Source organism: Anomaloglossus baeobatrachus, chromosome 5 (genome assembly GCF_048569485.1).
Source record: "Anomaloglossus baeobatrachus isolate aAnoBae1 chromosome 5, aAnoBae1.hap1, whole genome shotgun sequence".
Classification (NCBI taxonomy): domain Eukaryota; kingdom Metazoa; phylum Chordata; class Amphibia; order Anura; family Aromobatidae; genus Anomaloglossus; species Anomaloglossus baeobatrachus.
The window spans coordinates 399,169,133-399,184,037 of NC_134357.1; the positions used below are offsets into that span (position 1 = coordinate 399,169,133).

The 14,905-nt window shown below is 40.3% G+C and overlaps 1 protein-coding gene across 3 annotated transcripts in view; it reads right to left on the reverse strand.

The window, feature by feature from the left end:
* Window positions 1-6,586: 6,586 nt before the first annotated feature.
* Window positions 6,587-14,905, reverse strand: part of LOC142310204 (keratin, type I cytoskeletal 13-like) — a 100,529-nt gene continuing 92,210 nt past the window's right edge. For 2 of the 3 annotated variants that reach the window (XM_075347692.1, XM_075347690.1), the window contains 2 exons: window positions 12,783-12,835; window positions 6,587-7,704 (listed from right to left, as the gene is read on the reverse strand). In XM_075347692.1, the coding sequence (XP_075203807.1) occupies window positions 7,586-7,704; window positions 12,783-12,835 (172 nt within the window). In that variant the 3' untranslated portion in view covers window positions 6,587-7,585. The remainder of the gene's footprint in view (window positions 7,705-12,782; window positions 12,836-14,905) is intronic. The other variant, XM_075347691.1, reaches the window with a different exon arrangement.

Consider the following 14,905-nt stretch of genomic DNA (forward strand, 5'->3'; position numbering starts at 1 on the left):
CTGCCGAATGGTGCTGGCTTCTCTTCGCTCCCTGATCCGGTACCGGCGGGCCACCGCCCATCCCCGGTCCTTACGGTTCACTTCAATCAGCCTCTCCTGCAGACGGTCACCACCGTCTGCCAACCTTGCTGTATGTGCTCGGGCCACGCACCCGGACACGGTCAGTCTCCTCTACTACCACTTCCCTAACTGCATTCAACTGCTTTTCCCGCCTCCAGGACTGTGAACTCCTTGGTGGGCGGGGCCAACCGCCTGGCCCACCCCCTGGTGTGGACATTAGCCCCTGGAGGAAGGCAACAAGGATTTGTGTTTGACCTAGGTGTGCCTAGCCGGGGTGTGGGGTGTGTTGTTGCAGTACCTGTGACGACCTGGCTTGTCCAGGGCGCCACACTAGCACCCTGTTCACATTTACAATACTGTCCCAACCTAAGTCCCGAAAAGTAGACAACCACCCACAGAGAGGGATAGGGCAACCGCCAGGGCCCATAGATCGCACGGGTCAGCGTTAGACGGGCACGGCTCCTCAGGCCCACAGAAAGCCGGGAGTGGACTCCCGAGTTCCAAACCAGGCAGCCCACAATACACAAACACAGTGTAGAGGAAGGACAGTGACTACCAGCCCGGGTGGGCGGACCAGAGTACAACCGGCCGCGGCAGCCAGCCACCAGCAGCTTGGTTTACCAAAAGACTCGTGTGATTCATTCAATAGTGAGTAACCAACCATCCCCTGGTCCATCTGGGCGTGCAAGCCCCTGCCGTCACCGTACCCTACACAGAGACACTGGGCCCCGGGGCAACCCTCCCTACCCATGGAGGGGTTAACATCCGACTGCCAATACATCTCCCCCGGGTATCCCACAACAGCAGCGATGGTGTCCCACTTCACCACACACCGTGGGTGGCGTCACAGACATTCTACAATCAATCCCGTACAAATATGTCCCCCTTTTATTCCGAGTGTCCGCGAGACCCCCGGGTCCAGGGAGCCCCTTGAGCCGTACCGTAAGCCCCAGATCCGAGCGGCGCCAGCTGCTGGCACGGGGGCGGCACAATAATATTTAAACAAAACAATACTTTACATTTTTTTCAGTTATTGAATCTTTTTTTGGATGACACCTTCTCTTTAAATACTATGCATGGGAAAACTGTTTTTCAATAGGAGGAGACTGATGGATAGGACTGGTCACATGCGCCTCCATCAGTAGCCATTATGAGAACAGCAGAGCTGTGCAGTCTGATGAAAGCGGTAAAAACAAATGCAAGGGGAGAACCTGTAATACTTATACAATATTCAGTGTCACCAAATCATGTTCGCAGTACATTTCTTAAAATAAAGACAAAAGTTGTCATACCCTTTAATTTTACATGCACTTCCACTACAGGTGTTGAGACCCAAAAATGATTTTGGTCTTTCTGGAGAGACCCCAGTAGAAAAAAATGGAGAAGCTCTACTTAAATTACCACTCCAACATTTTGGACTTTTTTTTTTCCAGCGCTGGAGTTTTTCTTTAGATCGAAGTCCCCTTCCTCCTGTCATATCCTCAGCTTGTGGCATCTTCACGTCTTCACCTTCTATCAAAGCTGTTCAGGTCCCGCGGCACCACCATGTGCCCATAACTTCTGACTTGCCGAAAGTTAGAATTTACGTTACAAAGTCTCAATACAACTTTATGAAAGCCAGAACGAACAAGGCTCTCATAAACTTGCACTGAGACCTTCATCTCGCTCCATGAAACACTGAAGTTGTCGACAGTTCACAAATGACAGGAGACCAACCGGAGATGCGGAATGGTGAAGATAAGACAGGGGTCAGGGGACTTAAATATAAAGCACCACTCCAGTGGTGCAATAAAAAAAGCATTGGAATAGTGCTATTAAAACTATGGAACACATTTATGATAAACACCACAGGTCAAGGAATATAGTAATTCTCTTGGTTGTATACAGCATTCACTGTAAATAACTTTTTTTCTACATTTTTTTTTTTTATAGGTAATCGGAATATATGCATTGTTTATAATTTTACTCTACTTGATCTGTTCCCATCAATCCAAAAAGAAAAACCTTTAATCTACATCAGATCAGTCTACTGCATAAGATAATCTGGATAATCCAGAAGTGAAGCAATCTCCAGAAAAGAACACACATTCATCACAGGATACGAGTGTCACCAGACAAAAATAATTTATCATCTGCTCAAAACAATTCACTTCTTACTGTAATGTCATCTTTTGGAACATTGACAGCAGACGTAGAAGTCCTTTATGTAACCATGGAAGCTGATTCAAGAACACATTGGACATTTTTTTTGTTTTGTTTGTTTAATTAAACATTGATTAATTTCAGGATGATTTTTAAATAGAAACTTTTGGTTTATATATTCATGTGTATTTACAAAATGGAAGAAACTATGGAAATACTGTAGAATGATTTAAAAAGGCATGTAGCCATCAAAATTTGTCATTAATCCCAGGGATAAATGAATAATGTTTGGTGGGATCCAAGGGATAGATGGATAATGTTTGTTGGGATCCAAGGGATAGATGGATAATGTTTGGTGAGGTCCAAGGGATAGATGAAAGTTTGGTGGCATGTATAGGATAGATGAATAAAGTTTGGTAGGATCCAATGAATAGATGAATAATGTTTGGCGGGACCCAAGGGGTAGAAGAATAATTGATTTGATGATTCCTCCAAGGGTTCTTAGTGGCAAACATTCCACCTGCGTCCTCAAACATCTGGACAAATCACATGGTGATAAATCACATTGGAGTTGGACAGAGTAGCAGTTTTTTAGTAGGAGCCTGGGTCCTTACATACTTATACTGTTAATCATATTTCTCATCCCTGTATAATTGATTGATCCTAAATCCACCAGCCCCTGTAAACCCCTTAGATCACGATATCAAAATGTGACAGTTCGATGTAAATGGCCGCAGCGGGTAACGTGCACTTATCCGCCTCCATCGGAGGCTCCGTGATGCGATTACAGGGAGCCAATAGTTTCCATGGTAGCAGAGGGTCATGTGATAACTCCTGTCACTATCATGTTTCACTTCCTGTTAAAGCCGGCAGAGCACTGCCTGTAATAGGAAAGCAGCATTTCAGCTGATCTGAGCTGTGCAGCTCTGATCAGGAGAAATTAACAAGCGATCAGACTGCTGATCCTTATAGACCCCTAGGGGGATTAGTAAGATAAATAAAAAAAGTTTTAAAATATTAAAACACTTAAAAGCTCAAATTACCCCCCATTCACCCCAATGAAAATTAAAATAATAAAATATATTCACATATTTGGTATAGCCGCGTTCAGAAATGCCCGATCTATCAAAATATAAAATCAATTAATCTGATCGGTAATCGGCATAGCGTCAAAAAATTCCAAACGCGAAAATTACTTTTTTGGTCTTTACAAATGTTGTGCAAAATGAAATAACAGGCGATCAAAACGTAGCATCTACGCAAAAATGATACCATTAAAAACGTCAGCTAAAGACGCAAAAAATAAGACACCACTTAACTCCATATGCCAAAAAATAAGAACGCTATGGGGTTTGGAAAATGGCGCAAAAAGTGCGACACTTTTTTTGGACAAACGTCTGAATTTTTTTAACCCTTTAGATAAAACTACATGTATACATGTTTGGTGTCTACGAACTCATACCGACTTGAGGCATCACACTGACACATTACTTTTACCATGTAGTGAACATGGTGAATAAACTATCCCAAAACAATCGTGCTTTTGCCTTTTCTTTTTTTTGCAATTTTTGTGCACTTGGAAAGAAAAAAAATGGAAAATCGCCCAGGGGTGAAGGGATTAATGATCCATCCATGAAAACATTGATAACATTGGTAAAAAACGGACACACTAAAGACACACTGATCCAATACTTTTATGAGACCGGTACCATTTTTTTCGTGCATGCGTTAAGGTGGCTTAAGCTTGAGGATTTTGTGGCCATACTATATTTATTTTATATAATGCATTTAGCATTGGATAATTCTGCTCTTTCTCCACCAGTGTTTATAATATGTTTTATGTGCATAATATTGCTTTACTTTATAATTTACTTTATCATTTTAATATTGCAGTAGTACCATTGATTGTAATCAGATGTCCAATAATACGGAATATTTATGTAATTAGACGCACTTACATTTTTCTACTCTGTATTCGTTTGCCTGCATTTTGTGCTGGTGATTCAACCATCACCATTGGCTTTTAAAATTGTGATTTCCTTCTTGATAAATAATTCTTTTACTCTTTTGGCTTATGTATAACTAAGCCTTGAAGGGTTATGTACAACAGGACAACCCTTTCTTAAAGGCCGGAGTGACCCAAATAAAATAATAACACATACCTCCCAAACTAGCACCATCCCAGCGATGTCGGCACTGCGTCTATCAGCGCTCACATGGCGTTCTTATATCATGTGAGCGCTGCAGGCTTTCACTACTGTCAGACACATATATAGGCAAAAATATTTTATTGTCATAGAAAAATGCATCTTATATATTTGTAACAGGAAAAATTACACAAATCAGTTATCCAAATGATCATAACTATATATTAATAATAAAAAAAAAACAAAAAACAATATGTGATTTCTATATCTATTTTATAAAAAAAACAAAGAAAAAAAAGGAATTTATCTGATAAATAATACAATTTCTTACACAGAATACATTTCGATAAAACAATAAGGGTACGTGCTCATGATGAGTGTTACTCGCAGTTTTTACTTTTTTCACAAGGCCAAAAATGCAGCGTTCTACAGTACAAGCAGAGTGAATGGATTAATAGATCTCATGTGCGTTTACGCATATCATAAGCATGTCAAGTATCAATAAAGTTGGTTGAAACACAGGCAGCAGAACAAACAGGAAGTTGCCCAACGCAAAGGGTTCATGAACGTCCCTAATACACACATATAGATACAAAAAAAATAAATAAAGATATAGCTAAATATATGATAGAAATATATTAGATAGAGAGATATCCTGCAGCTGTATAATGTCCCAACCCCTACTACATATTATACACTTGCACTCTTTAGTTCCTTTCAGGTGACACTAAAGCATGTTTAGCCTGGTGTAAACCTAATAAATAAATAAATAATTTTAAGAAAATGACGGGAGGGCCCCCTAATTTTGATACCCAGCAAAGCTAAATCAGCTTAGGGCTAATATTATCAAAACGAGGCTCCATAGACTTTGAGCAGCAGCCATTTTCGGCTCCCGCTGCACTGTGTGAGTGCTGGTAACTCTGATAAGCAGTGAAATCAGGAACATCATCGCTCATCACTGTGATGACCAATATTGTCTCTGACACCACTGCTCAGGGTGAAGAGCAAAGGCTTCTCTGATTTCTCCTCTGATCAGAGGCGGCAGGTGTCACGAAGTGCTGTGAAAGGCGGGATTGGCTGCTGTTCAAAGTCTACAGAGCGTCATTCTGAGGCTCAATAGCATTTTATTTAGGTAATTGAGGAACGTTGTGAGAACTGCTGGACTACGTCAGAGCTGGGAATTTTGCTGTCTAATAAATTGGGACAGTCTCCAGTGATGAGCGAGCAGGCTCACCACTACTCGATAATCGATTGAGCATCGAGGTGCTTGGGTATGCTTGTTACACGGTCAAGTATTGCGGGTGCCATGCTTGAGTCTCCGCCCCGCATGTTGTATGTCTATTAGACAGCCAATAAACATGCGGGGAGTATCTGCCATACATGGTAATGCCAAAGCTATATTATTTACATGCATTACTGTGATGGTCGGGTGCATTGAATCATTGGGTTTTATATGAGACCCGGGGGCGCCGTGGTTGGCACACTCTCCTCCTGGAAGCAGTTCAGAGAGAGTTGATCTAGGAAGGAGAGCTTAGATTAGAACATGGTTTGTAGACTTTCAACCTTTAGTCTGTTTCATGTGGCACTAAAGGGTGTTTTTAGCCTTCTTTAACATAAATAAATATTTAAAAACAAAAATGGAGTAGGAACTCCCCTGTTTTTGATATCCAACCAAGGTAAAGCATAAAGCTACAGGCTGGTATTATCAGGCTGGGAAGGTCCATTGTTATATCATATACATTATATGTTACATCAAATTATATGTGCCAATTGTAGCACTTTGGCTCACTCTTCTTGATTGCCCTAGTGCGGTGGCAATTGGGATAATATTTTTTGTGGTTGATGTCAGCTGTGTAATGTTAGCTGGCTTCAAGCCCTGGTGTCTATCATATACCCCCATTACTAAAAATAGTATATTTGATTTGAATAAAGACCACACCACCACCACACTATCCCTTGTTTACGAAATTTATTATCAAAAATGTCCCCACAAAGTTCCATTGTAGTCTTCATTCCCTGAATGCAGCTTCGGCAACTGTAAATAGCAGTAAAGCACAGCTATTCACAGGCTCCGGGTAGTGACGACAACTCAGTGTCGCCAGCTCAGTGCTGTGTTCAGCGAGACCCGGAAATGCTGATGAGATTTGTTTTCACTGTCCAAAGCCTGTGAATAGCTATACTTTACTGCTGTTTACAGTCACCAGAGCTGCACTCAGGGAATGTGGACTACGGCAGAGGAACTTTGTGTGAACATTTTTGATAAATTGGTGAACAAGGGATAGTGTGCGGTAATCTTTATTCAAATAAACTATTTTTGACTGTGTGTGGGTTGGGTTTTTTTTTGATGAAAAAAAATAACTCCGACACACTTTGAAGATGCAAAAATAAAAAGGTGTCCACTATAATTTACTTGTATCACTATAATTTTGAAATTTAGTATAATCCATTCCAAAATTAAAGTGCACACCTTTTATTTTTTGTATCTTCAAGAAGTGTGCCGCAGTTATTCTTTTTCATTATTTTGCTTTTTACTTCTGAGCACCTTGAGCCAGTTGAGCAGACCTACGCTTATTGTTTTTTTATATTACTGAGTTAGTAATAGGGGTGTGAGATAGACATCTCTCCATTATAAACGCCTGGTCTGGATGGCAGGTGACACTGCAGAGCTGATATCAACCCCCCAAAATATTACCATGATTGCCCCCGCATCAGGGCAATCGGGAAGACCGTGGGCAAAGCACCAGAATTGGCGCACCTAATGGATGTGCCACATCTGGGTTGTCGGCGGGCTGCTAATTTTAGGCTGGGAAGGGCCAAATAATCTTGGACCTTCACAGCTTGATAATATCAGCCAGCAGCTTTACCTTGGCTGGTTATCAAAAATGGGGGCACCCCACGCCATTTTTTTTAAATGATCTATTCTTTAGGTAAACAAGGCTAAATACACCTTTTTTACACTTATTTATTAACAAGTACAGTAAACCATACACGCAAGGCACATAGATATCTGTCAAATATATCATTAGTGCCTTGCACTTCACTGCATTATAGTGTGATTTATTCCCGCATGTTTACAAGTAAGGTTTCAGCTCTTCATTAGAGCCACATTCAAGCTATGATATTTTTTATCAGAAATATTTCATATTTCTATCATAATTGTTTGTAAAAAAAAATGTGACAGTAGAATATTAAATCAATAAATTAATTTATTATCCCTTTACTGCAAGAAATATATGTTAATTTGACTGGAGAAATTGTGATCGCTCGCCACGTCTTGGGTGTCCACTTGATGAGTCTGGAACTGTTGGGTTTTTTGTGATGACTGATGTTGATTCTGAAACCAAAAACAGAAACACTGAAAACGTCAATGATGCAACTGTGTCCTGATCTTGGCATGGTGTTATAATAATGTACATAACAGAGATGGAATTTAGCAACTTAGTGTCTAATAATAAGATTTCCAATGTTTTTCTATTTATAGCCTCCTCTAATGCAACGCTACACTTCTTTTCAATGAATAGGTGATTGAAATCAAAAGGGAGATAGAACTGTAGGAGTGCTTTATACTGAAAATGAAGCCTGCAACTCATTCATACCAGCTTATAAATTATTCACAGGCTCTTCTGATGTATGGGTCTGATTTATTTTTCAGAACTAGCTCCACCCTTTTCTATAGGCTGTGTCTGGCATTGCACCTCAATCAATACTACAAATCTGAGCTGTAGTCACAGCCCAAGAGCCAGCGTTATAGGGGTGTAACGATCGTGGTCGCAGAAATCGTGACCACGATCATGCCCGGCAGGGTTAGGGGCCCAGCGCCCACCTTGAAGCAGCCGGCAGACCACGCGGCCGCTATAGAGAACATGAGTCAGCGGGCCACTGTGCCAGCGGTGGCACTGGGCCTCCCTCATCCGTTGACCCTCACACGTCATCAGGTTTATTCTGCAGTATAAATGTGCATGGTGCTGGACTGAAAGTGTGGCTCCTAGGAGAAAAAGAACTTTATTCCCCCTGCAAGCTGTTGGCTTTCAGTCATAGTGCATCACTTCAGAACTGGCTGTCAGTCAAAGTGCAGGGGAGTGTTTATAGCCACCTGCCACTATTCTTTGCCAGTAGCCACCCCATTAATACACGGCCAAGCCACTTTCTATGCCATGTTAATAGCGTTTTCCGACATGACAGCTTCTCTTTAAAGAAAACCTATCACATAGAACATGCAGTCTGTTTGATCTGTAGGCAGCCTGTTCTAGAGCAGGAGGGAAAACACAGTATATATCAATAAATACAGTAAGAGTATTTAGCGGTTGATAGCCTTCTGTATATGCACAGTCATACAGTTAGTTATCAACCATGAATAAGATCTTCCGCCTTGACTCTGAATCTCAAAGTTAGCAGAAACTGTATAGGCTTTTGATATAGAATCAACAGTCTCCAGCCATAAATCATCTCTAGGTGGTCGGCTCCTCCGCTGCAGGCTAGAATTGAGGAAAATTTGAAAAATCTGGATCTTTGTACAGTATATAACAAATGTAAGTACATCCCTCACATTTTTGCAATAATTTTATTATAACTTTTTATAGGACAAGACTTGATATGAGACTTTGATACAATGTGAAGTAGTCAGTGTACAGCGTCTATAACAATGTAAACTTGGTGTCCTGTAAATAACATTAATGCCAAAACCACTGGCAACAAAAGTGAGTATGTTCATAAGTGAAAATGGTCAAATAGTGGCCAAAGTGTCAATATTTTGTGTGGACACCTATTTTCAAGCACTGCCTAAACTCTTTTGGGCATGGAGTTCACTAGAGCTTCACAGCAACCACTGGAATCCTCTTCCTTTCCTATATGACAATATCACAGAACTGGTGGATTTTAGAGACCTTGGGATCTTCCATGTTCCATTTGAGGATGCCCCACATGAGCTCAATAGGGTTTAGGTCTGGAAACATGCTTGCCCAGTCCAACACCTTTACCCTCAGTTAGCTAGGCAGTGGTCAATTTGGAGGTGTATTTGAAATTGTTATCATGTTGGAATACAAAGGCAATGGATCATGCTCTGCTTCTGTATGTCACAGTACATGTTGGCATTCATAGTTCCCTCAACGAACTATAGGTCTCCACAGCTTCAAACCGTGACACTTCTACCACCATACTTGACTGTAGACAACACACACTTGGCTTTGTACTTCATCCTCACCTGGTTTCCACCACATATGCTTAACACCCTCTGAACCAATGAAGTTTTTCTTGAACTTTTCAGACTACAGGACATGGTTCCAGTAATCTATGTCCTTAGTCTGCTTCTCTACAGGAAACTGTATGCGCACTTTCTTATGCATCATCTTTAGAAGAAACTTCCTTCTGGTACAACAACCTTGCAGAACAATTTGATGCAGTGTGTGGTATATGGTCTGAACACTGAAAGACTGACCCCCACACTTTTAGCCTCTGCAGCAATGCTGGCAGCATTCATATGTCTATTTTGAAAATACATATTCTGGATATGACAATGAGGATGTACATTCAACTTCTTTGGTCAACCATAATGAGCCTGTTCTGAGTACAATCTTTCTTGTTAAACCGCTGAATTGTCTTGGCCATCATGCTGCAGCTCAGTTTCAGGGTGTTGGCAATCTTTTTATAGTCTGACTATCTTTATCTAAAGCAACAAATCTATGTTGAACATCGAGTGACCAGTACGATTGAGTATGAAAGCGATAACATCACATTTAACACATCTGCTCCCCATTCACACCTGAGACCTTGTAACACTGATGAGTATCATGAATCTGGGGAAGGAAAAAGGCTAATTAGACACAATTTAGCCATTATCACTTATGGGTGTACTCTCTTTTTTTTTTGTCAACGGTATAGACATTAATAGCTGTGTTGAGTTCTTTAGAGGGCACAACAAATTTACACTGTTGTACAAGCTCTATAGTGACTACTTTATATTGCATCAAAGTGTCATATCTGCAGAGTTGTCCCATGAAAAGATATAATAAAATATTTACACAAATATGAGGGTTGTACTCACTTTTGTCATTAACTGTACCTGCTGTGTATACTTCATCTCACTTCACACAACATAAAAACATCACAAACTCATGTAATATCTCAGTCGTGTTTCACACATCTTTACTCATAGTCTCGCTCACACGGCTTACATTATAGACAAAATGTTATCTACCACTATGAAGACAAATTCTGACTTTTACTGCTCCAACTTTAATTACATTTTGTTTTTCACATATAGGTTTTTATATAATTTACACCTATGATGACATGTGATGTCACAAGTGAGAATATTCTCTATAGTATGAGTATAAAAAGCCTTTTAGTACATGTAAACATGCCTAGGAGTGAGGATGGGTATTGTCCAAAATGCGTCACCAATATTACATGCATTTGTGATGATTTTCATGTCATGTATACTATAAATAAAGGATCGATTTTTTTAACAGAAGGCGCAAAAAGATGGTATTTTTTTCTTACATGATTTATCAATATCAGATCCGTGAGGGTCCTATGCCAGCCATCAAATCGGAACATCACTGTTCTGATCACTATTAGTGAACACTTAAAAAAATGCATCTTAGATCATAATGAAGTGAATATGAGTTTCTTTACATTTATCACTACACAGTGAATGGATCTGTGTTGTTTCTGATCCATTCACTGTTTACACCTGGCACCCACCTGAGCTGATTATATCTGATCGTAAAGGTGCTCGGAGTTACAATCCCACCGATCTGATATTAATGGCCCATACTAAGGAGAAGACATCTATACCATAAGCCTGGACAAGCCCCTTATATGAATAAAATAAATGTTGTGCTAAATCTTCCCCACGAAACAGAAGATCAGACCATAGTCAACATGACAGGTTATGTCTAAAACTCAAACGTTTGGGTGAATAAAATGTAAATGTATGAATATGCAACCTCAAGTACAAACCCTAAACCCTCTAAATGGGTTTTACATATTGATACTTCTATCTTCAGAATTAGAAATGAACAAATCTCTACACCAGTCTCTCTTTTCGGTGCTCCCTACCAGCAATGAGGCCTGTGATTAAGCGGTTAAATGAAGGGGGGTGCATTGCACTAGTCATGAGCATGTCATTATAACTAGTCAGTGCTGAAAGATCCTCGACAAAAGACCAAAGACGAGCTTGTATTGAGCGAGGCCACCCACGTCTAGTCTGCACATTATCACATGTGTGCAGATTGGATACTTGTGGTCACATGCCCACTTGCTGCAGGCGTCAGCTCCAGAGAATCCTGACGGTGCACACACTGCAGGCTGTGAGCATTTACAAGTCTACAGTCACAGAGAGACCTGGACAACCCTCATTTTATGTCAGGCTACATGGACTTTCAAAGTAAGCACACCAACAGAGATGAGGGAATCAATTTAGAAAAAATAAAATCAGTTAGAAAAATGTCTGGCAAATTCAAAATGTTTGACATTTGATTCATAAAAATATAACAAAATAGGAATGAATTGAAAACTAATAAACATTGTATTTTCACCTGTCTTAGGCTTGTCCCTCACCTGTCCTTACACAACTGCAGCTCCTTGGTCCTCAGCTCCAGTCTTCGGATCTTCTAGCATTGAGGCCTGTGATTGGCCTTAGGCTGGAGTCACACTTGCGTGTGACTCATGCGAGTATCGCATCGCACTGCCCGGAGCGGCTGGCTTCTCGTCTGCTAAGAGCCGCTCCGCTGTATGTATTTCTATGATGCTGACCTGCTCCTGTCATGAGAGCCGCGGCCGGTCAGGGCAGTGCGATCCAATACTCGCACGAGTCACACGCAAGTGTAACTCCACGATTACACCATTAATGACATCCATCACCCTCACAAGATTGAATGAGGTCAGTCACAGGCTACATTGTTGGAAAATCTAAAGACACGGTATTAAGAACTGGGGTATGTGAACTCTTGATCAGGGTCATTTGGATGGTTTTGGTTGTCAATATGCTTTAAAAAGAGAAATCACAGTAGTTTGACAATAAATGCCTTCACCCAACCACTAACCATGAGTGGAAAAAAAGATTTTGTATTATCATTCATATTCTCTGAAAAAGGCCAAGAAAGCAAAAAAAAATCTGTTGGGGTATGTAAAGTTTTAAGCACAATTGTAGATTGGGCAGCATGTATTATCTGTCAGGTTCACTTTAAGAAGGGGTTGTACGGGAGTGAAAAAGCTCCTATAAGCCAAAGGTTTTGGGTAATAGTTAGGCCATTTTAGCGTGTTTAATGCAGCTTATGTGGAGTTACATTTCCACACGTTACCGGAAATGTTCTTAATCTGTATATTAAACCAACAAATCCTATGAAATCTTAAAACTTTCACTTAATTACTATTCTAATCCAGTTCTATACATAGCCCGTCATTGTATTGTACAAAACGTGATAAATTTACTTTGCCTGTTGTTGGTAATGTCATAAGGTTGCTCATGGAGTAAATCTTCTATCCTACAAGAAAAATAAGGGAGCATTAAAAAAAGTTAGAGAAAATAAAATACAAATTATGGGAAAAAAAATAATAATCACAATAGGAAAGAGGAATCATTGTTCTTAGAAAGGCATTTCTAACCAGTAACCAGTGTATTGATTGCTTTTAAAACACAACATGGCCCTAGGCATAGGATTGGCCGATTTTGCAAGTTTTCCCACCTACAAAGAATGGAGAGGCTGTAATTTTTATCATTTCAACTGTTACATAATTAAATACTTTTCCAGAAAATCACATTGTATGATTTTTAAATAGTTAATTTGCATTTTATAGTATGAAATGCGTATTTAATAAAGTAGAAAACAGAACTTAATACTTGGTACAGAAACCTTTGTTTGTAGTTACATAGGTCAGATGTTTCCTGTAGTTCTTGACCAAGTTTGCATACAGTGCAGAAGGGATTTTGGCCCACTGCTCCATACAGATCTTCTCCAGATCTTACAGATTTTGGGTCTGTTGTTGGGAAACATTAATTTTCAGCTCCCTCCAAAGATTTTCTATTAGGTTCAGGTCTGGAGACTGGCTAGACAATTCCAGGACCTTGAAATGCTTCTTACAGAGCCACTCCTTAGTTGCCTTGCCTGTGTATTTCGAGTCATTGTCAAGCTGGAAGACCCAGCCATGGCTCATCTTCAATGTGGTCCAGTCGTCCTGTCCCCTTTGCAGACAACCACCCTCAAAGTATGATGTTTCCACCCCCATGCTTTACGATTGGGATGATGTTCTTGGGGTTGTACTTATCCTTTCTCTTCCTCCAAACACGGTGAGGGGAGTTGATACCAATAAGTTATATTCAGGTCTATTCTGACCACATGACCTTCTCCCATGCCTCCTCTTGATCATCCAGATGGTCATTAGCAAACTTCAAGCAGGCCTCGACATATGCTGGCATGAGCTGGGGGACCTCGCAGGCCCTGCACCATTTCAATCCATGATGGGGTAGTGTGTTACTAACAGTAATCTTTGTGACTGTGGTCTTAGTTCTCTTCAGGTCATTGACTAGATCCTCCCATGTAGTTCTAGGTTGATTCCTGACCTTCCTCAGAATCATTCTTACTCTACGAGGCGAGATCTTGCATGGAAAACCAGACTGAGTAAGATTGACAGTCATCTTGAGTTTCTTCCATTTTCTAATTCGAATTGCATCAACAGTTGTTGCCTTCTCAACAAGCTGCTTGCCTATTGTTCTGTAGGCCATCCCAGCCTTGTGCAGGTCTACAATTTTGTCCCTGGTGTTCTTAGACAGCTTTTTGCTCTTGGCAATGGTGGAGAAGTTGGAGTGTGATTGAGAGTGTGGACAGGTGTATTATATACAGGTAATGAGTTCAAATAGGAACTGCAATTAATAAAGGTAATTAGTGCAGAGTATGAGGGCTTCTTAAAGAAAAACTAATAGGTCTGTGGGAGCCAGAATTCTTGCTGGTTGGTAGGTGATCAAATATTTATTTCATGCAATAAAATGCTAATTCATTATTTAAAAATCAAACAAGGTGATTTTCTGGATTTTTTTTATTTGTCTGTCACAGTTGAAGTGTACCTATGATAAAAATTACAGAACTTTCCATTCTTTGTAGGTGGGGAAAACTTACAAAATCGTCAGTGTATCAAATATTTATTTTCCGTACTGCATACAGTATACGAGAAACAATATATGAGTATACCTCTCAATTTTTGTAAATATTTTATGAAATCTTTTCATGGGACAACAGTGAAGATATAGCAGTGTAAATTTGGTATACCCTCTAAATAACAATATCGCCATTTTCACTTAGGGGTGTACTCACATTTGTTACCAGCGGTTTAGACTTTAATGGCTGTGTTGAGTTATTTAGCGGGCACACCAAATTTACACTGCCACAAGCTGAAAACGGAATACTTTACAGTGTATCTAAGTATCATACCGTAAGCACTGTCCCCTAAAAAAAATCTGATAAAAATAGTAAAATATTTATGTAGCGCCTAGTCCCGCCAGATCCTGAGGGGGGCGCTCTCCCTTACATATGCCCAGCCCCAGCATGGCCCCCATGTGC